At 46.5% G+C, this 26,753-nt stretch overlaps 2 protein-coding genes across 6 annotated transcripts in view; one reads left to right on the top strand and one right to left on the bottom strand.

Annotated features, from left to right (window-relative positions):
• CDC25C (cell division cycle 25C) overlaps window positions 1-8,400 on the bottom strand; it is a 29,152-nt gene extending 20,752 nt beyond the window's left edge. The window contains exons 1-5 of one of the 2 annotated variants that reach the window (XM_058677244.1): window positions 8,099-8,400; window positions 7,303-7,397; window positions 6,551-6,596; window positions 686-719; window positions 507-596 (exon numbers count right to left, since the gene is read on the bottom strand). In XM_058677244.1, the coding sequence (XP_058533227.1) occupies window positions 507-596; window positions 686-719; window positions 6,551-6,596; window positions 7,303-7,397; window positions 8,099-8,292 (459 nt within the window). In that variant the 5' untranslated portion in view covers window positions 8,293-8,400. The remainder of the gene's footprint in view (window positions 1-506; window positions 597-685; window positions 720-6,550; window positions 6,597-7,302; window positions 7,398-8,098) is intronic. The other variant, XM_058677243.1, reaches the window with a different exon arrangement.
• A 9,968-nt stretch (window positions 8,401-18,368) lies between these two features.
• On the top strand, window positions 18,369-26,753 carry FAM53C (family with sequence similarity 53 member C). 4 transcript variants are annotated; one of them, XM_058677249.1, is made up of 5 exons: window positions 18,369-18,699; window positions 21,858-22,081; window positions 22,481-22,538; window positions 24,937-25,721; window positions 26,470-26,753. In XM_058677249.1, exons 2-5 carry the CDS (start codon window positions 22,004-22,006, stop codon window positions 26,734-26,736), a joined length of 1,188 nt encoding a protein of 395 aa, XP_058533232.1. In that variant the 5' UTR covers window positions 18,369-18,699; window positions 21,858-22,003; the 3' UTR covers window positions 26,737-26,753. The 4 variants fall into 4 exon arrangements, with proteins under 4 accessions (XP_058533232.1, XP_058533231.1, XP_058533230.1 ...); XM_058677248.1 differs by having other exon boundaries at window positions 21,855-22,081; XM_058677247.1 differs by having other exon boundaries at window positions 21,819-22,081.

Genomic DNA, 26,753 nt, shown 5'->3' with positions numbered 1-26,753 from the left:
AAAAGCTGGCTAGAAAAGGGGATTCAGTGAAGGAATTCGAGAATGATCTTCATGGTTATCTTCGTGAGGTTTCAACTTGGAACTGAAGGATATCCTAAGGCTTAAATGGGAAGGTAATGGCTTCCTCAGAATGGAGGTTCACAAGCTAGACTAAGGGGAAACAAGAAATTTAGAAATTTACATTCGTATGTAAAAGCATAGAGTTTCTGAACAAGTTACATAACTTGCCCTGTTATAAAGGAAAGAAAAACAATTCTTAACACTGCAATAACAGCCATTTTTGTTCTCAGAGCAACCAACTAAATATGAATAATAATGATGATTTGCAATGGAGTGCTTCAACTTAGTTTTCTGTTCTAGGGTCAAATCTCAAAGAGAATTCTTTTCTCCAGTGACTCAGTTTGCTTATCTAGCACACAAACTGTCATCCCACAATGATACCAATAAGTTGCTTCACTCAGAGAAGAAAAACTGCTAATGCATTTAGATTTCAATTCAACACTCACATTTTCTTTCTTCGTGAGTGACGTACAGATTTGAGCTTTCTTTCGGCACCCATGGTCCAAAGCATTTGGAGTGCTACACAAAAGCTGCACCTAAAAGAGATTGCTTGTTGAGAACATCCAACATGCCCAAGCCTCCCATCTGAGAAACAAACTCAAACCCAAAGAGCAGGGTTACTCACTGGGCTGCATTTCATAGGGCACTGGTGATGATTCCTACAAATGAAAACAAACTACCAGTCAAAGTAAGCCCAAATACCATGCACTAGTTCCACATAAAAGTCTATCTTTTCTTCCATTCCATTCTAGAAGTCTTAGTCCTTCTTTATATCCCAAGTTGATTAAAAAATGCACTAGGAATTTTCTTTTCTTTTTTTTTTTAAAGATTTATTTTATTTTTATTACAAAGTCAGATATACTGAGAGGAGGAGAGATAGAGAGGAAGTGGAGCTGCTGGGATCAGAACCAGTGGCCATATGGGATCAAGGCGAGGACCTTAGCCACTAGGCCACGCTGCCGAGCCCGGATTTAGAGTTTTTTACAGAACAAAAATCTGTTCCTGCCCATCCACGAGCTACCATTTCAGTGAGGTAGTAACCCGGGGCTCTGGAAACTAGACAACTGGGAATCTTCCGTAACAATGGTTTATTTTATTTATTTATTTTTAGTTGCTTAAGCTTTTTTTTATTTTTAAAGATTTATTTATCTATTTGAAATATTCTGGTTGATTTTAACATTTAGCTCTTTAACCTTGGGAAACACTGCCTATCTTTCTGAGCTACTGTTTGTTCATCCATGCCTATGGTGTCCACAGAGCACATAAATAGGTTGCAGTTTTTGCTTCGCTATTTTTTTCTTAACAAATACAACATTACAGACACAAGGTAACTTAATCTAATTTCAGCCAAGTGTCTAATTGGCAACATCAAATACTATATCAATCTTAATACTTTTACTTAGCAATTTTTTAGATTCAAGTTTCTAGTTCATTTATTTACTTACTTAGTATCTGACAGACAATCAGAAAGATCTTCCTTCCACTGATTTATTCCCCTAGGTTACTGCAGGGATGGGCTGAGTTGAAATCAGGAACCTAGGGCTTGGTGTGGTAGCCTAGTGGCTAACATCCTCGCTTTGCATGCACCGGGGTCCCATCTGGGTGTCAGTTTGTGGCCCGGATGCTCCACTTACCTTCTAGCTCTCTGCTTTTGACCTGGGAAAGCATCTACAGCCAAAACCTTGGGACCCTGCACTCATGTTGGAGACCTGGAAGAAGCGCCTGGCTCTTGGCTTCGGATTGGCTCAGCTCCTTCCATTGTGGCCTCTTGGGGAGTGAACCAGTGGATAGAAGATCTTCTGTTTCTCTTATTCTCTTTAGGTCTGAGTTTCCAACAATGATTCACTCCCTAAGCAGCTGCAACAGCTGGAGCTGAGCTGATCCGAAGCCAGGAGCCCAGAGCCTGTTATGGGTCTCCCACACTGGTGCAGGATCCCAAGACTTTGGGCTGTTCTCTACTGCCCGCTAGGAATTTTCTACGGTAAACATTATGACTCCAGTTTATCTTGGGCATATGCCCTCATGTCACTTATGTAAATATAGAGAGACAGGCAACAAAAATGAATGAGCTTATCTTGTATCACATGTAGAACTGATACATCATTTACTGATTTTGTAGCATTGAATACTATGGGCTAATTTTTCCTTGAATCAATTTCTACCCTTCCAGGATTCCATCTGGTCTAAAATCGTAACAATATTTAAAGTAATTCAAAGAAAATATATGAAAGACAAATGAAACTTTCATACATATTGATGAAAATGACATGGAAATTGTGATTTACATTAAAATAAGTCATTAAAAAAAAACCCTGAAAAATCTATTACCTGGTTATTGTACATAATCAAATTGCTTTTGTAATCTTTAATTTAAAAAAATAGTCATGGGGCTCAGCATGGTAACCTAGCAGCTAAAGTCCTCAATTTGCATGCGAAAGATACCATATGGGCACCAGTTCTAATCCCAGAGACTCTGCTTCCCATCCAGCTCCCTGCCTGTAGCCTGGGAAAGCAGTGGAGGATGGCCCAAAGCCTTGGGACCCTGCACCCACATGGGAGACCTGAAAGAGGCTCTGGGCTCCCGGCTTTGGATTGGCTCAGCACCAGTCGTGGCCACTTGGGGAGTGAAACATCGGATGGAAGATTTTCCCCTCTTTCTCTCCTCCTCTCTGTATACCCGACTTTCTAATAAAAATAAATAATAAAACTTTTTTAAAAAAGATTTATTCATTTTATTACAGCCAGATATACACAGAGGAGGAGAGACAGAGAGGAAGATCTTCCATCTGATGATTCACTCCCCAAGTGAGCCACAACGGGCCGGTGCGCGCCGATCCAAAGCCGGGAACCCGGAACCTCTTCCGGGTCTCCCACAGGGTGCAGGGTCCCAAAGCTTTGGGCCGTCCTCAACTGCTTTCCCAGGCCACAAGCAGGGAGCTGGATGGGCAGTGGAGCTGCCGGGATTAGAACCGGCGCCCATATGGGATCCCAGGGCTTTCAAGGCGAGGACTTTAGCCGCTAGGCCACGCCGCCGGGCCCAATAATAAGACTTTTTTAAAAATAGACATGGAAAGGGCCCAGCGGCGGGTTCCCGGCTTCAGATCGGCGCGCATCGGCCTGTTGCGGCTCACTTGGGGAGTGAATCATCGGACGGAGAATCTTCCTCTCTGTCTCTCCTCCTCTGTGTATATCTGGCTGTAATAAAATGAATAAATCTTTAAAAAAAAAATAGACATGGAAAGATTTCTCAGGTATAATGAAAGTACTACCTAATTCACATACATATCAAAAGAACAAGTTCTAAGACTTAAATGGTCAAGTGGAATATTTACAGGACTGAGCGCAACGGCTCTATTGGCTAATCCTCTTCCTTTAAGCACCCAGATCCTACATGAATGCCAGTTCATGTCCCGCCTGCTCTACTTTCAATACAGCTCCCTGCTTATGGCCTGGGAAAGCAACAGAAGATGGTCCAAAGCCTTGGGACCCTACATCCACATGGGAGACCTAGAAGAAGCTCCTGGCTTCAATTGATTCAGCTCTGCTTCAATTGATTCAGCTCTGACTGTTGTAGCCATTTGGGAAGTGAACTAGCAGATGGAAGAGCTCTCTGTCTCTCCCCTCTGTAAATCTGCCTTTCCAATAAAAATAAACAAATCTTTAAAAAAAAACTTCCATGAACTTTAACAAACATTAAAATCAAATTAATTCTTTGAATATTTAAGTTTTCCAACAAAGAGTCCATAATAGGGGCCTCCAGTGATCTACCAGCTAAAGCTCTCGCCTTGCACACACTGGGATCCCTTATAGGCACTCTTTCTAATCCCAGAGGCCCTGCTTCCCATCCAGCTCTCTGCTTGTGGCCTGGGAAAGCAACAAAGGATGCCCCAAAGCCTTGGGACCCTGCACCCATGTGGAGCCTGAAAGAAGCTCCTGCTTTTTGGCTTTGGAACGGCTCAGCTCTGGGCATTGTGACTATTTGGGGAGTGAATCATCGGTCGGAAGATCTCTCTGTCTCTCCTCCTCTCTGTATACCTGCCTTCCAATAAAATAAATAAATCTTTAAAAAATTATTTTAAAACTAGTCCATAATAGTAATAATAGCAAGCAATACAGACTGCTTGGCATATGTATATATTTATTTAATGCTTACAATAGCTGCTTATGAGAAATGCTTTAATCACCTTCATGCTACAAGTAAATGGAGACCTAATAAAGTTAAAAACTTGTCAGAGTCACAACTGGTGTAGCAGTAAGTCACCAGGACGCAGCCACCCTGAACCCAGAGGCTATAGTGTGTAAATTTCTCTTTAAATGTAGTCATTCGGGCCTGGCGCAATAGCTAATTGTTAAAGTCCTCGCCTTGCACGCCTGGGATCACATATGGGCACCAGCTCTAATCCCGGCGCCCTGCTTCCCATTCAGCTCTCTGCTTGTGGCCTAGGAAAGCAGTCGAGGACGGCCCAAAGCCTTAGGACCCTGCACCTGCATGGGAGATCTGGAATAGCCCCTGGCTCCTGGCTTTGTATTGGCTCAGCTCTGGCCATTGCGGCCGCTTGGGGAGTGAACCATCCTCTCTGTCTCTCCTCCTCTGTGTATATCCACCTTTGCAATAAAAATAAAAAATAAATTTAGTCATTTGACAGGCAGAAAATAAGTATAGGGAGAAAGTAAGTACTCCCATCTGCTGATTTATTCTGCAAAAGCTCATGGTGAAGTGAGGCTCTCATGTAGGTAAGAACCCAACCACTTGAGTCACTACCATTGCCTCCCAGGTTCTGAAGCAGCAGCCAGCTGGAATCAAAAGCAGGACCAGGAATATAATCCAGACACTCAGACACGAGATATGCAAGTCCTAACTGGTGTCTTTACTTCTAAGCCCAATGTCCACTACCATATTTCTTTTTTTTTTTTAAGATTTTATTTTCAATTGAAACCACCAGCTAATCAGGATGATGGACTGTGCCGGGCCCTGTGCTTGCTAGAACATACAAGAATCTGGTCTGGGAATACCTCAAAGTTTCTTTGGAGATCTCCCCAATCAAACTGCTGGACTCAGAACTAAAAGACAGAAGACAGAACAGGTCAATCATTCACCTTAGCTATATGTTGGCAGCAAAATATGGGACAAACGGAGATTTTATGATGCACCATATCAATCAGTGGACGACCTCATTGAGCGAAACTGGCAGCGATTCATAACTGGAGAACTATTAACACCACTTGAGCACATATCTCAGAGCACGCCCCACATCCGGGTCTTGGGGTGGGCGGGAAACCAGGCGGGGCTTCTCCCTCAATATCCCCCTTTACCTCAGATACATGATGGAAACAATATTGACATAATAGCATTACCCACTTCCCTATCCCCCTGAACCTTTTTTTTTTCTTTTTCTTTTTTTTCTTCTTTTTCCTTTAACTGTAATTAACTATGTAAAGATTGTCAACAACAATACAATAAAATAGATTTAAAAAAAAAAAAAGAACAGGTCAATCATTCATCTCAGCTATATGTTGGCAGCAAAATATGGGACAAACGGAGATTTTATGATGCACCATATCAATCAGTGGACGACCTCATCGAGCGAAACTGGCAGCGATTCATAACTGGAGAACTATTAAAACTGCTTGAGCAAATATCTCAGAGCATGCCCCACATCCGGGACTTGGGGTGGGCGGGAAACTGGGTGGGGCTTCTCCCTCAATATCTCCCTTTACCTCAGATACACGATGGAAACAATATGGACATAATAGTATTACCCACTTCCCTATCACCCTGAACCTTTTTTTTAACCGTAATTAACTATGTAAAGATTGTCAACAACAATACAACAAATTAAAAAAAAAAAAGGACACAACAACAACAAAAAAAGATTTTATTTTATTATTATTAAAAAGTTAGATATGCAGAGAGGAGAACAGACATAGGAAGATCTTCTGTCTGCTTAATCACTCCCCAAGTGGCCACCATGATCAGAGCTAGCCGATCTGAAGCCAGGTGGCAAGAGCTTCTTCCAGGTCTCCCAAGCGGGTACAGGGTCCCAAGGCTTTGGGCTGTTCTCAACTGCCTTCCCAGGCCACAAGCAGGGAGTTAGATGGGAAGTGGGACCTCTTGAATTAGGACCAGCGCCCATAAGGCATCTTGGCACATGCAAGTTGAGGACTTTAACTACTATGTTACTGTGCTGGGCCCTCCACTGCCATCACTAGGATAAAGCATCTTTCATATTTAAATAAAAGCCTGCACAGAAGTGCAGTATAACATTTTTTAAAAATAATTTTGATTATGCTTTATGTCTAAAAGAAATAGCTTGTATTTTCACAACACTACTTGGGTCTTGAAAAACCAAAATATGATCAAGGAAGCAATCTAGATCCTGGAGCCCACTTATAACCAAAATTTTGTACCTCCAGTCTCCATAGATTAAAATTCCTGTGACCAGAGCTGAATGGCATTCACATGAAGTTCATTTAGCAAAAATGTACTTACATCCCACTTAACTGCACTTCTTGAGGTTCTGAAGAATCCATGTGACCTACAACGAGACATGAAGAATCAGTAAGATGCACTATTTTTACACACGTATCTTTGTTTTTAACTTCACATTTTGTCCTTCACCAGGAAGTTACATTAATTTCAAAGACTGAACTTTTGAACATAAAACGTATTAACTGGTAAAAGATACCAGGGTATAAAGCACAACTTCATGGAAGACTAAGGATTTATATGCATCTCTCAAAAAATTTTTTCTAGGAGACACTGTTCTATGTTAACATATAGAGATTTTTTTTTTCATGAACAGAAATGAAAACTTATTATTCAGGAAATTTGAAATTGGAAGAAATATTAGCATCATTGACTAATGAACCATTCCTTTTGCACACAGACTTATAAACATACATAAAAACTAATTTTAAAGTATTTGTGTTGGTTTCTTTGTCTCAGGTGGGATTACACCAGGGCACAAAACTACTCAGATCATATTAATCTTCAGTCCCACTATTAATCAGTCAACAAAACATATTCACTTTTGTCTAACTTTCAAATGAAAAGTGACTGTTATTACTGTTTTTATCTTTTCCTTTGTGCTCCTAATCCTTATCAAAACCCTCTAGTTATCCATCAAATTCAACTCTCTAGGTAAGCTCTTTAACCTACTCCTTTTAAATTTATTCAACCACCTGGTTTTCTACCTTAGAAGTCATTCATCCCTTTGAGCTCTTCACCTTCTTTCTCCCTACCAGTTTCATCAAGGTCTGCAGCAGTGGCAAGCTGAGTGCCAAACACCTCCGCACCGCTAAGATTCGAAAGATCCAGGCAACGTTTGGGGGTATCTCTGTTGACACACAATAATACAACAAGATTACTGTTGAATAGTTTCAATCCTTAAATTGCTAAGATCATTTCATTATCTTCATTTGAAACATCTTTAAAGTCTGTAACAAGCCGAACAGCATACAAAAATAAGTAAATTCAACTGCTTTGTATTAAGCATTTCAGACTGGACTGACAGAAATCTCCCACATTTCTTGACTCCAAAATAAGACTACATTTTCTCTTCATCAACATAATGAAGTAGTATAGCTTTTTTTTTTTTAAGGGAGCTCAAAGTTTTTGTTTTTCACAAAGGAACTCTTGATCTCCCATCCTCTGTGTTGTGCATCACGAACACACAGATTTGATTTCTTCTTGGAAGAAATCTGGTAGCCAAGGTATCAGGACATGGTACGACCACAATTTAAAGCACAAGAACACCACCTCAACATTACTATGAATAAACTGACCAGCTCACATAATGTGGCAGTGTTCCAAGATATCACATCATTTGACTCTCACAAGATTTTAGTGAGACAGGAAAAATTATTTCTATGCGCTGGAAGTCTGAGATTCAAAAGGGTCACACAGTCAAGGGCAGAGCCGAACCGAGACTTCAATGTTCATCTTTCAGACATGACCCTTTAAACTATCTCCTACACACACACACACAACTGTCCAGAAAAGTAAAAGAGATAGCTGTCAAAATAAAAGTGGATTTACCCAGATAAAATGCTGAGGTTTGCAGAATCACCGAGCAGCCTGTCCACCGGAGTTCTAGGGAGCTCTGGACAGATGGTAAAGGAACTGTCTCTCTCCAGCAGCAGGTGCAGCATCTTCCTCTGGTTGCATCTAAAACTGGGTCCTGAGCCACAGCTCCCCTCCTCTCTCGTGGATGAAGAGAGATCTGCAGACATGGTCTCTTGAGTTCTCACCAGAAAAAAAGCAAAACCTAACAAAAAGATGAGACCATCGACGGACCTGCTCCACGCTTTCCAGTCCAGGGGCTCAGTACTGCAGCAGGGCGGGGAGCGGCCCCAAAGAGGGAACGACAACCTCGCTTGGGGGACGTGGCACCCATAAAAGGTGACCCTGGCACTTTAAAAGTGCAAATAAAAGCGACCTGTCCAGGCCCGACACAACTCGACAACCCTACCAAGTCGTGGCAACGCCCAGAGCCCTCTGAGGTAAAGTCGGCGGGAGCCTAAGGAGACAACAAGGGGAAGATAGGCAGGCTTACCTCAAGTCCCCCGTCTGGGAAGACTCCAGCCAAACGAAAGGAAACCTACTGACAGGAGGCAGTTCACTAGCGGGCAGGTCCGCCTGCTGACTGTGTAGTTCAGGGTCGAGAAGCGCCGCGCCTCAGGTCTGAAGAGCCACACTCTCGGGACAAACACACCAACAGCCGTCGTCTCGACCATTCGAACCTTCCGCCCTCCCAATAACCTATTGTCGCAGGGCTTTCCGATGCATCAGCCAATCCCTGCGCGCCCGCCCAAGTCCTGGCAGCCAATCGTTGAGTTCGTACTTCACCAGGACGGAGGCGTGAACAAGCTACGGAAGTGGTATATATTTACCCCACCCCCGAAGCCAGAACCGGACGGCGATTGGCTCAGTAGCGTCAGACGGGGAGTAAGTTCCGCCTCCCAGGCAGCCTGACACACCACTGACTGACTCCTTTTCGTGCTTGTCCCTGGTCCGGTTCCACCAACCCAGGGAGATTCAAATGGCTCCTCATTAGCGACTACCATTCGCCAGGATGCTATAAGCAATGATGAGGGGTACAAGGATTTTTAAGCATTTATTTGTTCCTTGCTTTTCTCACGTCGTTATGAGACCTTTCCTTCTGAAGACGAATACCTTGTCACGGGGAAGGCAGGTGGAAGGCTCACTGCTGAGTGGTATGGGGTCCTTGTTCATTGTACCTTTTACAGCGCAGCAGCTCAGAGACGCTAGATAATGTGTGTTAAATATACGTGTGTGTGTGTGTGTGTGTGTGTGTGTGTGTATTCCTTTTCAGGAAAAGTAAGAAAGTTCAATCATCTAGACATAATCCTTATCACAGTGCAAAAGATTCGTACGCTTTAGACGTGCACATTAGCATGAGAGTGCCCATTGTACCCCTTCATCAAGCTAAGTGTTTAAGTACAGATTTCTTTTATTATTATTATTATTTATCTTTATTGGAAAGTCAGATATATACAGAGAGGAAAAGAGACAGAGAGGAATATCTTCTGTCTGTTGATTCACTCCCCAAGCAGTCACAAGGGCTGGAGCTGCACCAATTCAAAGCCAGAAGCCCAGAGCCTTTCAGGTCTCCCACATGGATGAAGGGTCCCAAGGCTTTGGGCCATCTTCCACTGCTTTCCCAGGCTACAAGTAGGGAGCTGGATAGGAAGTGGGGCCGTCGGGATTAGAACCAGCGCTCATATGGGATCCTGGCACGTGCAAGGTGAGGGCTTTAGCCGCTAGGCTACTGCACTGGGTCCCTATAATTCTTTTTAAATGCTTACACTCACCTTGGAAGCTCTTCAAAAGGCACCCCTTTCCCCCTTCCCCTGCCAAAAAAAAAAAAAATGTAATAGATCTAGTGTCGCATTGGGGTCTCTAAGGTGTCACCAAATGACTGTCCCTCATCCCCGGGTGCTGATGTAGTTTGACAGGAAGGAAAGGCCTCCTCCTTTTCCCCAACAGCACAAACACTAGAAAAAAAAAACTGAAACATTTGTCCCACCCAACTTCCTACATACCTTGACCATCCTCACCCTAATTGAAGGCCCACATGGGCATGCATTCCTCTCAACTATGTATGTAAACAATATTAAAGATAAAATTTTAAACTGTTCTTACAAAGGCATAAAAGAGAGATCTAGTGTGGAGACGAGGTTTTATGAAGAGACCCTTCCTTGGGGTGCTATCCAGACAGATGGCTTTAAGAAATAAAGGTCAGAAATGCATTATCTTTGAGAAACATTCAGAAATAGAGCCTTTATCAGATGTCAGGGTCTTGGTGGTAGTACTGGCTAAGAAGTGCAGAGTAATCAGATGGTTTTTTTCTTGACCTTTTCATCTATGTAGACTGCTTCCCCAGAAAAGGGAGGAGGTGGGTGAACAGGTAGCAACTGTGGGGTCAATATAAGGCCTTCTTTTCCAAGTGAGATGGAAAATCAGGCAGGAATTAAGTGTATTGATTTCTGCTACAGTGACTATAATCAGACCTTGTGGGACACTGGAATTTTGCTGTAGGTGGGGAAGTAGAGACAAAGTTGTCCTGCAGCAACAGCAGCCAAAGCGAGACACATGATGGCAGGTGCATATCTGTACTTCATGCAGATCCCCAAGTGAGTGCAGTTGTGGATGGTCACAACAAAGGTGTCAACCAGAGGCTTTGTTTCAATGTCACGTGGCAAGACAACTACAGACTGAGAACCCTGGTAAAATTGTGACTTTTTATGCTATCAAGCCTTAATAAGTTCCCAAGGTTTTCACAAGTGGAGAATGTCATATTTAGCCCAGAAGACCTCAAAGCTCTATCCATTAAAAAAGAAAAGAAAAAGCAAAGGTGTATCCATCTCACCAGTATCTGCTTCTGACTGATTTGGCAAACTGCAACACATATTTGACCAATTCATATAAAACGTGCACACATACAAACTAAACGTACAATGGCCCAGTGTGGTGGCCTAATGGCCTTGCATGTGACGGGATCTCATATGGATACTGGTTTGTGTCCCAGCTGCTCCACTTCCAGTCCAGCTCCCTGCCTGTGGCCTAGGAAATCAGTAGAGGACAGCCCAAAGCCTTGGGACCCTGCACCTGCATGGGAGACCCAGAATGAAACTCCAGGCACCTGGCTTCAGACCAACTTAGCTCTGGCTATTGTGACCACTTAGGGAGTAAGCCAGCAGATGGAGGATCTTTCCTCTGTCTCTCTGTCTCCCTCTGGGTCAGATTTTCCAATAAAAATAATAAATAAATCTTTTTTAAAAAGCTAAAAGCATGAAAGGAGAGAATGTATTTTTGTTTATTTCATTTCATCTACTTGAAAGGCTGAAAGACAGAATATTCCATCCAATAGGTTATTCCCCAAGTGCCTGAAAGAGTAACAATTAGGCAGGCCAAAGCCAGGAGCCAGAAATGTCATCTGATTCTCCTTTGTGGATGACCAGAGCCAAAGCACTTAAGCCATCACCTGCTGCCACCCACCACATATATGACAATAGTAAGCTCCATCTGGAGTAGCCAGGATCCAAACAGGCAGTCTGATATGGTTTACTGGACATTCCAAGCAGCAGCTTAACCCTCTGTGCCAGATCACCTCTCCCCTAGAATGTATTTTAAAGGGAGGTAAAATTCTGTGTTTTGTATTTTGACTTCGGTGTAAATTGAAATTTACATAACATGGAACATGAGCGGTAGGTAGCCTAGTGGCTAAAGTCCTCGTCTTGCATGCACTGGAATCCCATATGGATGCTGGTTTGTATCCTAACAGCCCTACTTCCCATCCAGCTCCCTGCTTGTGGCCTGGGAAAGCAGTGGAGGATGGCCCAAAGCCTTGGGACCCTGCACCTGCATGGGAGACCCAGAAGAGGCTCCGGGCTCCTGGCTTCAGATCAGCTCAGCTCTGGCCATTTTGGCCAATTGGAGAATAAATCAGTGGATGGAAGATCTTTTTGGGTTTTTAAAAAGATTTTATTTATTTTTATTGCACAGTCAGATATACAGAGAGGAGGAAAGAGACAGAGAGGAAGATCTTCTGTCTGATGATTCATTCCCCAAGTGATTGCAACAGCTGGTACTGCGCTGATCCAAAGCCAGGAGCCAGGAACCTCCTCCAGGTGTCCCACTCAAGTGCAGTATCCCAAGGCTTTGGGCCGTCCTTCACTTCTTTCCCAAGCCACAAGCAGGGACCTGGATGGGAAGTAGAGCTACCAGGATTAGAACCAGCACCCATATGGGATCCTGGCATGTTCAAGATGAGGACTTTTTAGCTGCTAGGCCAATGCACCTGGCCCAGAAGATCTTAAAAAAAAAAATGAGAGGTACAGTCCTTGCTCCTTGGATATCCAAATCTGGAAATGGAGATGAGACCACACCTGGTAAACATTCTCCCACCTCCTACAACTGCCAGCCAGTATATACAGGACAAGGGGTCTAGGGGTGTGTTCACTATTTCTGGTTCATTGATTGGGTGAGGGGGTATGGGGGCTGAACTGTACCTATGTGGATTCGGACAGGTTTTCACTTTTCCTAGGTGAAAAGGTAAGATCAGCCTGAGTGCACACACCTCTGATTCTACTATCTTCCTAGGCAGGGACTGGAGAGCCAGTGGAGCCTGCACCTTTGGATGACCTTCTGGAGGACTGGCTGCAAGCCTGGATCCCTAGTTGAGTCTGGATGGAGAGCATGGGGTGCCCAGGTAGCACCCTCTGCTGAAACACTGGAGCAAGACACAGATACTCTGCTCCTGAGGACACACTTAAAACTGGATACAAAGTAGTAGCTTGAGGATACCAGTTTTTTGTGTTGTTTTAAGATTTATTTTTATTGCAAAGTCAGATATACAGTAAGGAGGAGAGACAGGGGAAAGATCTTCCATCTGATGATTCACTCCCCAAGTGACCGCAATGGCCGCAGCCGAGCTGATCCACCTTCCTCCAGGTCTCCCACACAGGTGCAGAGTTCAAAGGCTTTGGGCCATCCTTCATTGCTTTCAAGTCCACAAGCAGGGAGCTGGATTGGAAGCAGGGCCAGCAAGTTTGGAACCAGCGCCAATATGGGAACCCAGCATGTGCAAGGCACAGACTCTCGCCGCTAGATTACCATGCCAGGCCCAGGACACCAGTTTTTTGTTTTTTTTTTTTTTTAAGATTTATTTGTTTTGAGGGGTGGGGGGATTCCCAGAGCCTATGAAACTGTCACATAATGCATAATAATTAATAAAAAAAAGTAAAAAAAAAAAAAAGATTTATTTGTTTTTATTGCAAAGAAAGATATATAGAGAGAGGAGAAGAGACAGAAAGATCTGTCCAATGATTCACCCACCACATGACCACAACGGCTGTGGCTGAGCCGATCCAAAGACAGGAGCCAGGAGCTTCTTCCAGGTCTCCCACATGGGTGCAGGGTCCCAAGGCTTTGGGCTGTCCTCAACTGCTTTCCCAGGCCACAAGCAGGGAGCTGGATAGGAAGTGGGGCTGTTAGGATTCAAATCGGCGGCCATATGGGATCACCGGCACATTCAAGGCGAGAACTTTAGCCACTAGGGCACCGTGCCAGGCCCCAGGTACCAGTTTTAAAAAATTAATGTTGGGCCTAGATTGATGATTCTGTGGCTAAAAGACTTTAGCCACTAGGTTACCATTCTGGGCCCTTCTTTTCCTTTTTTAAACATCTTAGTGTCTTTCAATGTTTTGCAAATGAACCAATGCCACTCTGACTCAACCATTTCACTTTAATAAGCAAAGTTAACACTAAAAAGGGGAACAGCCCAGTGGTGAAGGGCAGGGGCTCGAGAGTCTTGGACTGTTTCTTGAGACTCATCTACCCAGAGGCAGTCCTTTGACTTCTCCAGCTCTCTCAGCTGTGAAATGTGGAGGGCTGGGGTTTTTTTTCTTGGTGAATGTAAATGAACAGACTACCTCCTTAGAGTATGTCTTGTGGTCTGCACTGACGAAATGTCTCTTCTACACCTCACACAGCCTCTGCCTTTGCTCCTTGTCATTTGCTAAGCGGAACTGTGAAGTGCAAGGAAAATCTCTCCATCCCCAAATTACCCATTAACACCTCACTTTTCCTTTATTCTTCCTTTTCGGTTTGCAAATTTGTTGGCTTCCGCTTCTTCCCTTTCCCGACTCCATAAAGAAGATTCCTCTTCCCTGACTGCTTTCTTGCTGATGAAAGCTTTTTCCGGCTTGAGTCAGGCACAAAATTCTATGTAAAGCATAGATCTTTCAGGGAGAATGCTGCTAAGTGTAATAATGAACAAAAGCTGGTGCTGGCATGGTGGCATAGTGGGCTAATCCTCTGCTGGCAGTACTAGCAGCCTATCCAGTTACTGGTTCTAGTTCCAACTGCCCTACTTCCAATCTGGCTTCCTGCGATGGCCTAGGAAAGCAGCATTCTGTTAACGTCCTGGAAAACACGTGAAGAATTGCTCAAGACCCCAGAACCCTGAAACTTAGCAGGAAACACAGAAAGCAGCTCCTTATTCCCAGCTTGGAATCGGCTCAGTTGTGGACATTGCAGCCATTTGGGAAGTAAAGCAGTAGATGAAAGAACTCTCTCTTTCTGCTTTTCTATAACTCTTTCAAGTTACAGATTTTTATTAAAAATATTTTTATTAAAAAGGCATATTTACAGAGAGAAGGAAAGACACAGAAAGATCTTCCATCTGCTGGTTTATTCCCCAAACAGCCGCAACGGCCATAACTGAGCCAATCTGAAGCGCAGAGTTTCTTCCCAGTGAGAGATGGGGCAGCCAGATATTGAACTGACACCCACATGGGATCCTGGCACTTGCAAGGGGAGGATTAGTCAGTCAATTGAGTCATTGCACCAGGCCCTCAAGTAAAATAAATCTTCTTAAAGATTTATTTTTATTGGAAAGGTGGATTTAGAGAGAAGGAGAAACAGAGAGAAAAATCTTCCATTATTGGTTCACTTGCCAAATGACTGCAACAAGCAGAACTGAGCCAATACGAAGCCAGGAGCTTTTTCCAAGGTCCCATGATTTTTGGGCATTCTCCACTGCTTTTCCAGACCACAGGCAGGATACACACTTGTGCCCATGAGGGATTCTGGAGCTTGCAATGTGACAATCTAGCCATCGAGACATTGCACCAGGCCCAAGTAAAATAAATTTAAAAAGGAAAGAACATTACCTACATCACTATTACTTTCCAATCACTTAAAAAAGCAATTTAGGGTCCGGTGCAGTGGCCTAGTGGCCAAAATCCTCGCCTTGCATGTGCCAGGATCCCATATGGGTGCTGGTGTTCTAATCCTGGCAGCCCTGCTTCCCATCCAGCTCCCTGCTTGTGGCCTGGGAAAGCAGTCAAGGATAGCTCAAAGCCTGGGGACCCTGCACCTGCATGGGAGACCTGAAAGAAGCTCCTGGCTCCTGGCTCCTGGCTTCGGATCGGCGCAGCACCGGCCATTGAGGTCACTTGGGGAGTGAATCATTGGATGGAAGACCTTCCTGTCTCTCTTCCTCTCTGTATCTTTCTTTGCATAAAAAAAATAAATCTTAATAAAAAAAAAAAAACAGGGCCTGGCGTGATAGCATAAAGGTTAAAGTCCTTGCTTTGCACACAGCAGAATCCCATATGGGTGCCGATTCTAATCCCAGCTGCTCCACTTCCCATCCAGTTACCTGTTTGTGGTCTGGGAAAGTAGTCGAGCATGGCCCAAAGCCTTGGGTTCCTGCACACACGTGGGAGACCTGGAGGAAGCTCCTGGTTCCTGGCTTCGGATCTGTGTAGCTCTGGCAATTGCGATCACTTGGGGAGTAAATCATCAGATGGAAGAGCTTCCTCTTTGTCTCTCTTCCTCTCTGTATATCTTTCTTTGCAATAAAAAATAAATAAATCTTATTTAAAAAAAAAAAAAAAGCAATCTAGGACTCTGTACCTGTGTGATACACCCTCAAGAAGCTCCTGGTTCCTGGCTTCAGTTTGGCTCAGCTCTGGCCACTGTGGACACTTGGGGAAAGAACTAGCAGACAGATCTTTCTCTCCTTCTCTCTGTAAATTTTATCTGCTTTTCCAATAAAAATAAATCTGTTTTTAAAAAAATAAAATAAGCCTTCCAAGCACACATGTGTGGCCTAGTAGCTAAGGTTTGCAGCTCATATCCAAGTACCTGGGTTCAGTAACCACCTCTGGAGGGGCCAGCACAGTTCACTTCACACTAATCCTCTGCAGGACCAGCATCCCGGTTTGTGTTCCAGGTGCTCCACTTCGGATCCATTTCTCTGTTTGTTGCCTGGGAGGTCAGCAGAGGATGGCTGAAGTCCTTGGGCCCTTGTACCACATGGAACCACATGGGAGACCTGGAGGAAGCTCCTGACTCCTGGCTTCGGATCACCTCAGCTTCTCCTGTTGAGACCATTTGGGGAGGTGCCAGTACATGGAAGATCTTTCTGTCTTTCCTTTACTCTGCTTTTCAAATAAAAATAAATAAACCTATTTAAAAAAAAAAAAACTAAAAATCACCTCTGGCTCCTAACTCCAGACCATGAGAGGCAGTGGTGATGGTGTATGGGACTGGGTTCCTATGACTCACATGGCAGACCCATGTTCTGGATTTTGGCTTTGGCTTTAGCCCAGCCCCAACCATTGCAGACAACTGGGGAGGAAACCAGTGAGTGAGAGCACTTGCTTGCTCTCCTTGTCTTCTATCTTGAACAGTAAAATGAAAAAACAAAAACAAAACTAGTGTCTGGGGAGGTAACCTAGTGGCACTAGTCCTTGGCTTGCATGCACCAGGATCCTGTATGGATGCTGGTCTGTATCCTGGCTGTTCCACTTCCCATCCAGCTCCCTGATTGTGACCTGGGAAAACAATCAAGAAGAGCCCAAAGCCTTGGGATCCTGCACTCATATGGGAGATCTGAAGAAGCTCCTGCCTCCTGGTTTCAGATCGGCTGTGGCAGTCACTTGGGGAGTGAACCAGTGGATTGAAGATCTGTTTCGTCTCCTCTCTGTAAATGTGACTTTAATAAAAATAAATAAGTCTTTAAAAGAACTTCCATCCAATGATTTACTCCCCAAGTGACCAAAACGGCCAGAGCTGAGCCAATCTGAAGACAGGAGCCAGGAGCTTCCCTGCCTGTGAAAGCAGGGCTACCAGGATTAGGACTGCACCCATATGGGATCCAGCCACGTGTAAGGTGAGGACTTTAGCCACTAGACTACTGCACCAGGCCCAAATAAATCTTAAAAAAAAAAAAAAAGATTGTAACCCAAAGATGACTTAAAAGTTTAGTTTTTCATTTTTTTGGTTTGTCTCTCTGAACCTTTTTTTTTTTTTTTTTTTTAAGCTTATATCGTATTGCCCTTGCTTGGGCCACGCTGAAACCAGGAGCCAGGAGTTCCTTCCCAGTCTCCCACATGGCTGCAGGGACTCCAGCACTTTGAGCCTTCACTTGCAGCGGCCCCTGGAAGAGCCTCAGGGAGCACTTTGGGATGTGGGGGTCCCAAGGCTGAGCCACAGACCTACCCCTCTGTGAGCCATCTTTGAGGCTGAAGCTTGGATCTGCAGCACAGCTAGAAACGATTTAACCAGCCTATAACAAATGCACTCAGTTTCTTTAAACAAAACAAAACAAAAAGCACTTAAACTTTGGCCCGGCTGGTGACAGGGATGGAGACTTAATATAAGGTGGTTTCCTGTTCCTGAACAGGAAATAGAGAGCAGTCAACGTCTTTCCCCTATCTGCCCGTTCGCTGTCTTCAGGAAAGTGGTCCAGCTGTAACCACCGTACTCCCCTCCGCTGCCCCCTCCCCCGCAAGCAACTGAACCGCCTATGATGTCATAATCACAATCCCATTACCTCATCCTGCTGAGGGGGGTACACAGGGAGGGGAGGGAGTGAAAGCCCTGGGCCCTCCTTAGCTCTGCAAAGTGTTGTGGGTAAGGGGAAACTATAGAATCAAGCGGGAACGCCCCGCGATCGCTACAAGTGCTGGATTTATAAGGTTCGAGCCGACCCGACATCGGAAAGAGGGGCTCCGGGTACTCGGAGCAGGCCCTAATCGGCGCTTGGACTACACTTCCCAGCAGCCTTCACGCCCCGGACTGGTCCTTTGCTGGGGGCAGGGGGGACTCTCTCCAGAGAAGTAGCCCCAGAACGTGGGGCAAGAGGGCAGGCGAGAGGCCCCGTGGCTAAATTTATTACGGCACCCGAATCGAGTGGGAGGCTGCAGTTGGGCCGCTGTAGGAATGGAGAGGGGGGAGATGGCTTTGTTTACCTGTGTCCGACAAGGACTCCCCCACGGGTTCGAAGCTATGCCTCTAACTGGGCTCATCCACCTTTGGCGATATTTTGGAGGGGGTTATTCGTTAATGAAGAAACCTCCCTCTTACCTGAATCAAAGCACTAGGCTGCTTTCCCACAGCGCTAACTGAGGAAGACCTAAGGAAGAAACGGCATTGGGCCTGGACCTCCACGGAGGGCTCGGGTGATTCTGCGAACCCGGAGTCCTCCCCCCGCTCTCCTCAGGGGCCGGTTGGTTCGCGCCGGCGCCTTTTAAGGGCACCGTGGGGCGAACGGAGCGCTCAGAGCTGCTCCGGCCGCGGCCCTGGGAACTGGAGGAGCCGCGGTAGGTGGCGGAGGGCAGGTGGCGCTGGGGCCTCGGGGCGGGCACCTCGACCGTCCCTCCCTCATTCCCTGTTTCCCCTCCCCCAGCCCGGCCGCCCGCGCGGCCCTGCCTCGCAGGCCGCCTCCGCGGGGATAGCTCGGGACCCGATGGGGGAGGGGTGGCGGAGTGCTAAGTCCCAGACCCTCCCCATCCCCTGCGTCCTGAGTTCGCTTCCCGCGGCCAGATGATGGACTGGAGTGGGAAAGAGGCAAGCGTCAACCCCCCTGAGGGAGCCCTAGCGCCCCCCCCCTCCAGGGGCCAGCGGACACCCTATGCCCCACCCCGCGGGGACAGGCAGGGCAACAGAGGAAGAGGCTCAAGATTGGGGTGGGGGGAGATGGCTAGCCTTTTGCTTCTTCGTCGGTGGGGGAGGGGTGCCCCCCACTTGTCACTGCTCTCTCTACCACAACCATATGGAAGCAGAGCAGGCAGGACCCCACTTACCTGTTAGTGCACCTCCCTCGTGTTTTCCTCCTGTCTCCCCCATAGGTTTGAGCTAAGACCTGGGGGGAGAAAGGGAAGACGCGCTTGTGGGGGGGCGGTTGCTCTCCCTCCAGAGAATTTGTTTCTCTGCTCCCCCTTGGTCTGACTTGATCCTGGGTTGCCCAGGTAAAAGCCAACCTCAGCATCCCTGAAACTCGAGTGTCAGGGGTTCCTGCTATGCAGTAGGCCATGGGCTGGGGAATCCAATCTTTATTTTAGGGGCGCTGGTGGTTCAAAGAGGCTGGTGGTGAAGGGAAAACCTGGGCTGAGCGTTGGGCCTGGTGGGGTTGCAGGGAGGGCCCAGCGGCCTGCTGCTCTGGCAGGGGCTCAGCGCGGTGCCAGTTGTTAAGCTGAGAAGTTTTAACTTGTTTAGTAAATGTGTAGGACTGTCTCCAGCCCTCAGAGATACAAAATGGAAGGGGAAGGAAGGCGGCAGGAGAGGGCTTCTTAGACTTTTTTCAATGCCTGCTTGAGAAAGAGGAGGCCCCTCGCCGAGCTGGTTTGCCTTCTTTTGTGTCCTGGTTTGATTCCTTATGGCTTCCGTTCTGTTCCCCCTCTCAGCCTGGCCTGTTTTAGGAAACTCAGACTGAGAGGATCAGTTGCGTGGTGGTAGTTGCATTGTTCCAATTACCGCCGTGTGTGGCCACATCCCAACAATTAAAATGCAAAAAAAACACAAAATCACTCTCTTCACTTGATCCTAGAGAGGGCTGGGAGTTTGCTGTGTGTCCAAACGCCTCCTGAAAGGCTCGGAAGAGTTTGCTTTTTGCTGCCTGCTCCTCGTGGCTGATCAGCCTGAGGCCTGGGGTCTCTCTAGGGTAAAAGCCTGCCATGAGGTTCCCTCTCTGGTTTATGTTTTTAGGGCAGAGTTGACAAACCCAGAGCAGAAGTGATAGAAGCTTTAAGCTTCTCTCACAGCAAGTAGGGGAAGCTACTGGAGGGAGCTCTCAGGATGCTGGGACTTTGTTCAGGGTGGTAAAAATAATTCTGCATAAAAATGGTAGTGAGTGCTAATGATGATGACTTTTCCTTGCACCTTCCTTCCAAAGCACTCTCCAGTACATGCAAGTGTCTGTTCTGCTTGGGACCTGCCTCTGAGGCGGGCAAGGGGTTGGAAAGTAGGGAGTGTTCTGCCCCCAAGGTCACGGAAGGAAGAGCTCTCCCTGGGGTCCCTTGGTGTGCCATGAGGGAGAACGCCATCCCACCCGGGGGACCCCGTCTCCTCCCTGATGGCAGCGTCCCTCCTGACATTCTGAGGCTTTCAAGAGCAGTAACCAGGGTGGCTAAGAAACTGCATTCTATAGGGGCTCCTGACTTTACAGGCCAGAAGGCATGCCTTTGTGTATTTTGGTATTTCATATTCTGTCATTCGTGTGACACTTTTAAGATTATTCTGCCCATTTAACGTATGGGCAAGCCAACGTCAAGAAATGTTGAATGATTAGCCAAAACTATCTGCCAATCCGATGAAGATTTTAGGTGGATTGATTCTCTAGCCTTCGCCATGTCTGTCCTCTGGTGCGCTGCCTGCTGGTTCCCCACGGGGTTAACCTCTTTTCCCTGGAACAGGACCCAACAGGCTGTTGTGTGGGTTTGAAGTCTGATTGTTGAAAGAGTTAAGTTTGCCTGTATCAGAAACTGAGAATCTCGATTAATTCTACTTATGGTCTCTAAGTAAGGTCAGGTTACAGATTTAGTTGAATAAAGTCATGGAGTTGTTTGGGAACATCTGTGGAATGGAAATGTAATTGGAATGGCCCTGACCATGTCCTAAACTTCTCATTCTGTAAGTTACTATTGGAAAATATTATAATCAGACTTACAGGAGGTTATATAGTCCTATCTTTTCTGGTTTCAAGCAGAAAGTTGCGCCTACCACTGCTGCTCCTCCCTCTTCTCTATTTCTATTTCTGTAATTTAGTAGAAGGGTACCTCTTTTTGCTTCCGACTTGAAGGCAAATTCAGGGGAGGGCAGGTGTGTGCTGCAGTAGCTAAACTGCCGATTGAGATGCCCACATCTAAAATCAGAGTGCCTGGTTGATTCTCAGGCTCTCCCCTTGTCGTTCAGTCTGGGAGACAGCAGATGGAGAGAGAGCTCAGTAGTTGTGTCCCTGCCACTCCATGTAGGAGACCTGATTGAGTTGTGGGTCCTGGCTTCAGTTCGGCCCAGACCTGGCCTTTGGCGGCATTGAATGAACCGGCATATGGAAGATTGATTTCTCTGTCTCTCACTCTCCATGCCTTTCAAATAAAGTGAAAATAAATTTAAATTTTTTTTTTTAATTAAAATCACTACAAGGCTGGTTCACAAGCATTTGGGCATTCCTTTGTCTCACTCGAAGTGTTTGTTAAATGGTGTTGGAAATCCAGGAGAAACAGCAGAGCTGGAACAAGGTTAGGAGTGGCAAATAGGTTTCAACTTGTTCTTCAGCTCCCGTTTGTTTGACTGGATATCTGGCGTGCCAAGTTCAGAGTGCTTCTGAGGCTATGTTTAGGCTTTGCAGGAAAGAGACATGATCAATTAAAGCTGTCTGCCAGAGGCCTGGCATGAGGGGTGCTGTGGTATGTGTGCCATGCATTTTCCATCTCTGGACCAGGTGCATCTCTAACATCGCTTGGGGCTGGTCCCTCAGCAGGCCTGACTGGCGAGGGAAGTCCCAATGGTGCTAGAATGGTGCTGCAGTGGCAGAAGACGGCTCACGAGTGAGGTCTCTGGAAGAACCACAGGGAAGACATCCATCATTTGCTCCAAAGTTGTGCAAGTCAAATCCTGGGGAGAATCATGATAACCCTGATCACTGAGCAGCTGCAGAAGCAGACTCTGGATGAGCTGAAATGCACACGCTTCAGCATCAGTCTGGTAAAAGACCAGTCTTCCTGCTTCTCCACGACCCCCTCCCCCTTTTTTCTGAGGCTGTTTGTTGTTCTAATTTTACCCTTGTCCTGTGTCGTAGGAATCATGGTATTTGTACTGGAAGAGCCCACGAAAGGCTCAGAACCCAGCTCAAAAGGAAGGGGGCAGGGATTATTCCACCCACAGAGAAGGGACACCAAACATGGGTGGAGAAGGGTTTGAGATGTTGAAAAGATGTGGATTGCTTTACTCACTAACTTTGGGAAGGCCAGAGGAAGACCACACTTAGGAACCCCTAACCTCCTCACAGCCCATGTGTTGCAGGGGAGACCTAAGGAGGGCTTCCTAGAGATTGGTCAGTGTGTCCTGAAGCAGAGTCATGATGGACATTCTCTTCTCTCTCAGCCTTTGCCTGATCATGCAGACATCTCCAACTGTGGGAACCCTTTCCAGCTTGTGTCTGGTAAGGCTGTGTGTGTTTGTGTGTCCTTAAGCCTCTGCCCGCACATTCCTTTCATTGGGTTTTAGTGACTAGGGTTAGCTAGCCTACCGGTAGAACATTCTTCCAGGATCGCATTCTGAGATTGGCACATGTCTCCATTTTACTGATCCAACATAAGATTTACCTGTTTATTTAGTTTGCTTTAAGTCTAGCCTTGCAGGGATTGTTATAATTGAAATTTTTGGCTAGGAAATACATTCACATGGCTCATAGATTTTAAAATGACAAAAAGTGTTCCTCTACTAGCTCCTGTCCACTCAGTTTCTACCACCTCCCTAAAAGAAACTCCTGTTATTAGTTTCTTTTATATGTAACTGCAATTTCTTTTTTATGGGATTTTTTTTTTCCAATTTTGTTTATTTAAAGGTGAGTACATGGCAATGTAGTTAGGCTGACTCTTGGGATATCCACATCTTACATCAGAGTGCCTGGTTTGGAACTGTCTCCACTTTCAAGTCTAGCTTCCTGCTCATGTGTACCCGGATGCAGGTGATGCCTCAAGTTCTTGGGTCCTTGCCACTCAGGTAGGAGACCTGGATTAAGTTCTAGACTGCTGGCCTCAGTCTGTCTCAGCCTGCCTCGCTCAGACCTGGCTGCTGTGGGCATTTTCAAAGAGAGCCAGTGGTTGAGAGGCCTTTTTTTTCCCTGTCTGTCTGCCTTTTGGACAACTGGATACGTTTAAAAACCTGATATAATTTGAAAAACAGAAGTATTTGTTCTCATTTTATTTGAAAGGCAGAGGGACAGAGACAGATTTTCTACCTTCTGGTTCACTCCCGAGATGCCCACAACATGGAGAATCCCCGAACCCAGTTCCACTCCCCATGTGAGCCACAGAGACCTGAATATCTGTGTGATCATCGGCTGCCTTCCAGGGTGTGTGTGAGCAGGAAACGGGATTGGAGCTAAAGGACCCGGGACGCAACCCAGGCGCTCTGGCATGGAATATAGATGCCCCAGGAAGCAACCTCAGTGCTGCACCAAACACCTACCCCAGTACATTCCTTACATAAGTACAAGTGATAAAAGCATGCATATTTATCCCTTTTTTTTTAACACAAAGGTTACATACTGTATAGTTTTCTGTTTTGTTTTTCACTTCTCTATAATATAGTCAGGATGGCTGTCAGTATGCTGTTTGTTCTCCTTGTTTTATGTAGCTACATATAATTACCCTGAGTATACTGTAATTTAGCCATTCTCCTATTAGTGTACCTTTAGATTATTTCCTGCATGCATAGGCCATTTTTTTACATGTGAGTGTATATCTAAGGAACAAATTCCTGGTCACAAGTGAATCAAAGGGTTTCTAGTTGTGAGACTGTTTAGGTAAAGGAGTCACTAATGGACAAGCAGAACTTTCTAACCTGCGCTTCTTGGCTGTTCTACATTTTGTTGCCTTTTCTCAGACACCTAGCAAGTGGAGTTGGTTGAATAAAGCATCTTCATTCAGATGTTAGTCCACAAGTTAGGGGGAACAGCTGTTGACCAAGTAGAATCAGGTCTGAGTTTTGTCATGATCAAGTCAGATTACATGAACTTGTAATTTGCTCTAAATACCCAGCCCATGTAGAAGCCCACCCAACAAGCCAGGGGATAGGAGCAGGCCCTTTGTCCCCTAATGAGGTCATATGCCAAAAGTTACCCTTTTGGTTGGAATGAGCAAGTTAGAATCATTTCTTTTGGTCATATCTCCCTCTGTTGGTCCCTCCATCTTTTTGGCTGTAAGGGAAGGCCTAGGAAAAGGGAATTGGAGTGTGTGGCTGGCCAGACACAAAGGGGTGTGAATAGCACAAAGTATCATGATTACCCAAGCACAAGTCCTTCTGTCAAAGGCTTTCCCCACCTTTGCTGCTTGATTACCTCTCATGCCCTAACTCATGTTTGATTCTGTTAACACTGGAGACAGGAGAGCATAGTCCTGCTTTTCAGCACTGGAGCTGGGGCTTGGTGGGGCAGTGTTGCCAAGTAGAACCAGCTGGAATGGAGGGAGCATTGGTGGGACATGCACATAGACTCATTTCTCTTGACTTGTTTTACCTTTAGGAAGGGATGGTAGGTAGAATGTGAACTATGTCTTGATTCCTCACAATGGGGCAGTATAGGATAGCAGTTAAGAATCTTGGCCAAGGCATTAGACAGACCTGGGTTTGAATTCCGCTGTGGTTATTTGCTTGCCGTGTGACTGGGCCATGTCACTATTTTCCTCCCATCTTTGAAATGGGAATTGTCGTAGTATCTACCTCATGAGATTTGGGGGAAACACATAAAGTGCTCCCTGCATTGTGTGGCACATGGAAGGCTCTTCAGAAAACTGTTAGCTGTTATTAATGTTACCTTCATTCTGAATGCTTTCCAGAAGGTGCTTCCTGGAGGGGCCTGCCCCACTGTTCCTGTGCTGAGATCCAGGACAGCCTCAACTTCAGCTACCACCCCTCAGGCTTGAGCCTGCACCTTAGACCACCCAGTCAGGAAAGCTCCCCACAGGAGCAGCCTCTCTCCCAAGTCCTAAGCCCTGACCCCCCAGACCCAGAGAAGCTTCCTGTGCCCCCTGCCCCTCCATCCAAAAGGCACTGCCGTTCGCTCTCAGTGCCCGTGGACCTGTCTCGCTGGCAGCCGGTGTGGCGGCCCGCCCCCTCCAAGCTGTGGACTCCCATCAAGCATCGGGGCAGTGGTGGAGGGGGTGGGCCGCAGGTCCCTCACCAGAGCCCCCCAAAGCGGGTCTCCAGCCTCAGGTTCCTCCAAGCTCCCAGTGCCTCTTCTCAATGTGCCCCAACCCACAGGCCCTACAGCCCTCCTTTCTTCAGCCTGGCCCTGGCCCAAGATTCTTCTCGACCCTGCGCCGCCTCCCCTAGAAGTGGCTCCTGGGAAAGTGATGCTGAGTCCCTGTCGCCTTGCCCACCCCAGCGCCGCTTCTCCCTGTCACCCAGCCTGGGCCCACAGGCAAGCCGCTTCTTGCCCTCGGCCCGGAGCTCTCCCGCGTCCTCCCCAGAGCTGCCCTGGCGACCCCGAGGTCTACGCAACCTTCCCCGAAGCCGCTCACAGCCTTGCGACCTGGATGCCCGGAAAACTGGCGTCAAGCGGCGCCATGAAGAGGACCCCCGTCGGCTGCGGCCTTCCTTGGACTTTGACAAGATGAATCAGGTGGGGCTGAGGAGACAGAGGGCTGGGTTGGGAGTGGCAGGGGGAAGGAGAGGGCTGTGTTCTGGTCCCACTTTTGAGCTCCATTATATTCCTTGCCCTCCTGGCACGGCCTACCCAGGAGGTAGATCTCTTTACTGTTGGAGCTTTTACTGAGGACATCCACTGTCCTAATTTGGCTGGGACCGTCCCAATTTGAACACTGGAAGTTCCCTGCCCTGTGGGACTCCAGGTTCCAGAGGGATTGCAGTGAGACCCATGTTAAATCTCTGGCAAGAGTCCCGCGTTGGCCTACTAGAGGCTTCTTCCCTTCTGTCGAGGATGTAGAAACCAGAGACATTCCATCACAGTGCCCTGCCATGCTTTGTGCTCAAGGCTGCTCTTGCACACTGTTCATATATATTTTTTTCTAGATTGCTGGGTCACATTGAGAACTTACTCAGACTCGGCAGACATATAGTGAATACCTGCTGTACACGTGACTCAGTTGACTGGGTACTGGCAGTGCAGAGTACATGCTGCTTGTGTCTGTCATGAATGATGGTGTCTGTGGACACTTGGTTTTGAGAAATGTGCCTGGACACTGACCTTGCTGGATTTTAGCAGGGAGTTTACAGACCTCTTACTAAAACCTAGGATTCCTGCCTTCTGGTGTAACTGATGGGGAACCCTTTGAAATAGTCAATCTTAGGGTACTCTGGGAAGTTGGTGTCCCTGCTAGAAGTTCTGAATTCTGTTGTTTATTTCACAGAAACCATACTCAGGAGGTCTTTCTCTCCAAGAAACAGCCCAGGAAGGCAGCAGCGTCTCTCCACCATGGTTCATGGCCTGTAGCCCCCCACCCCTCTCTGCTTCCTGCAGCCCCATTGGGGGTTCCTCCCAGGTGCTGAGTGAGAGCGAAGAGGAGGAGGAGGAGGAGGAGGGGTCCGTGCGGTGGGGGCGGCAGGCGCTAAGCAAGCGGACACTGTGCCAGCAGGACTTTGGGGACCTGGACTTGAATCTCATTGAGGAGAACTAAAACTGCAAGGCTGCTTC

The sequence above is a fragment of the Ochotona princeps genome, chromosome 19, assembly GCF_030435755.1.
Source record: "Ochotona princeps isolate mOchPri1 chromosome 19, mOchPri1.hap1, whole genome shotgun sequence".
Classification (NCBI taxonomy): domain Eukaryota; kingdom Metazoa; phylum Chordata; class Mammalia; order Lagomorpha; family Ochotonidae; genus Ochotona; species Ochotona princeps.
This window is presented reverse-complemented; position numbering and strand designations above follow the sequence as displayed.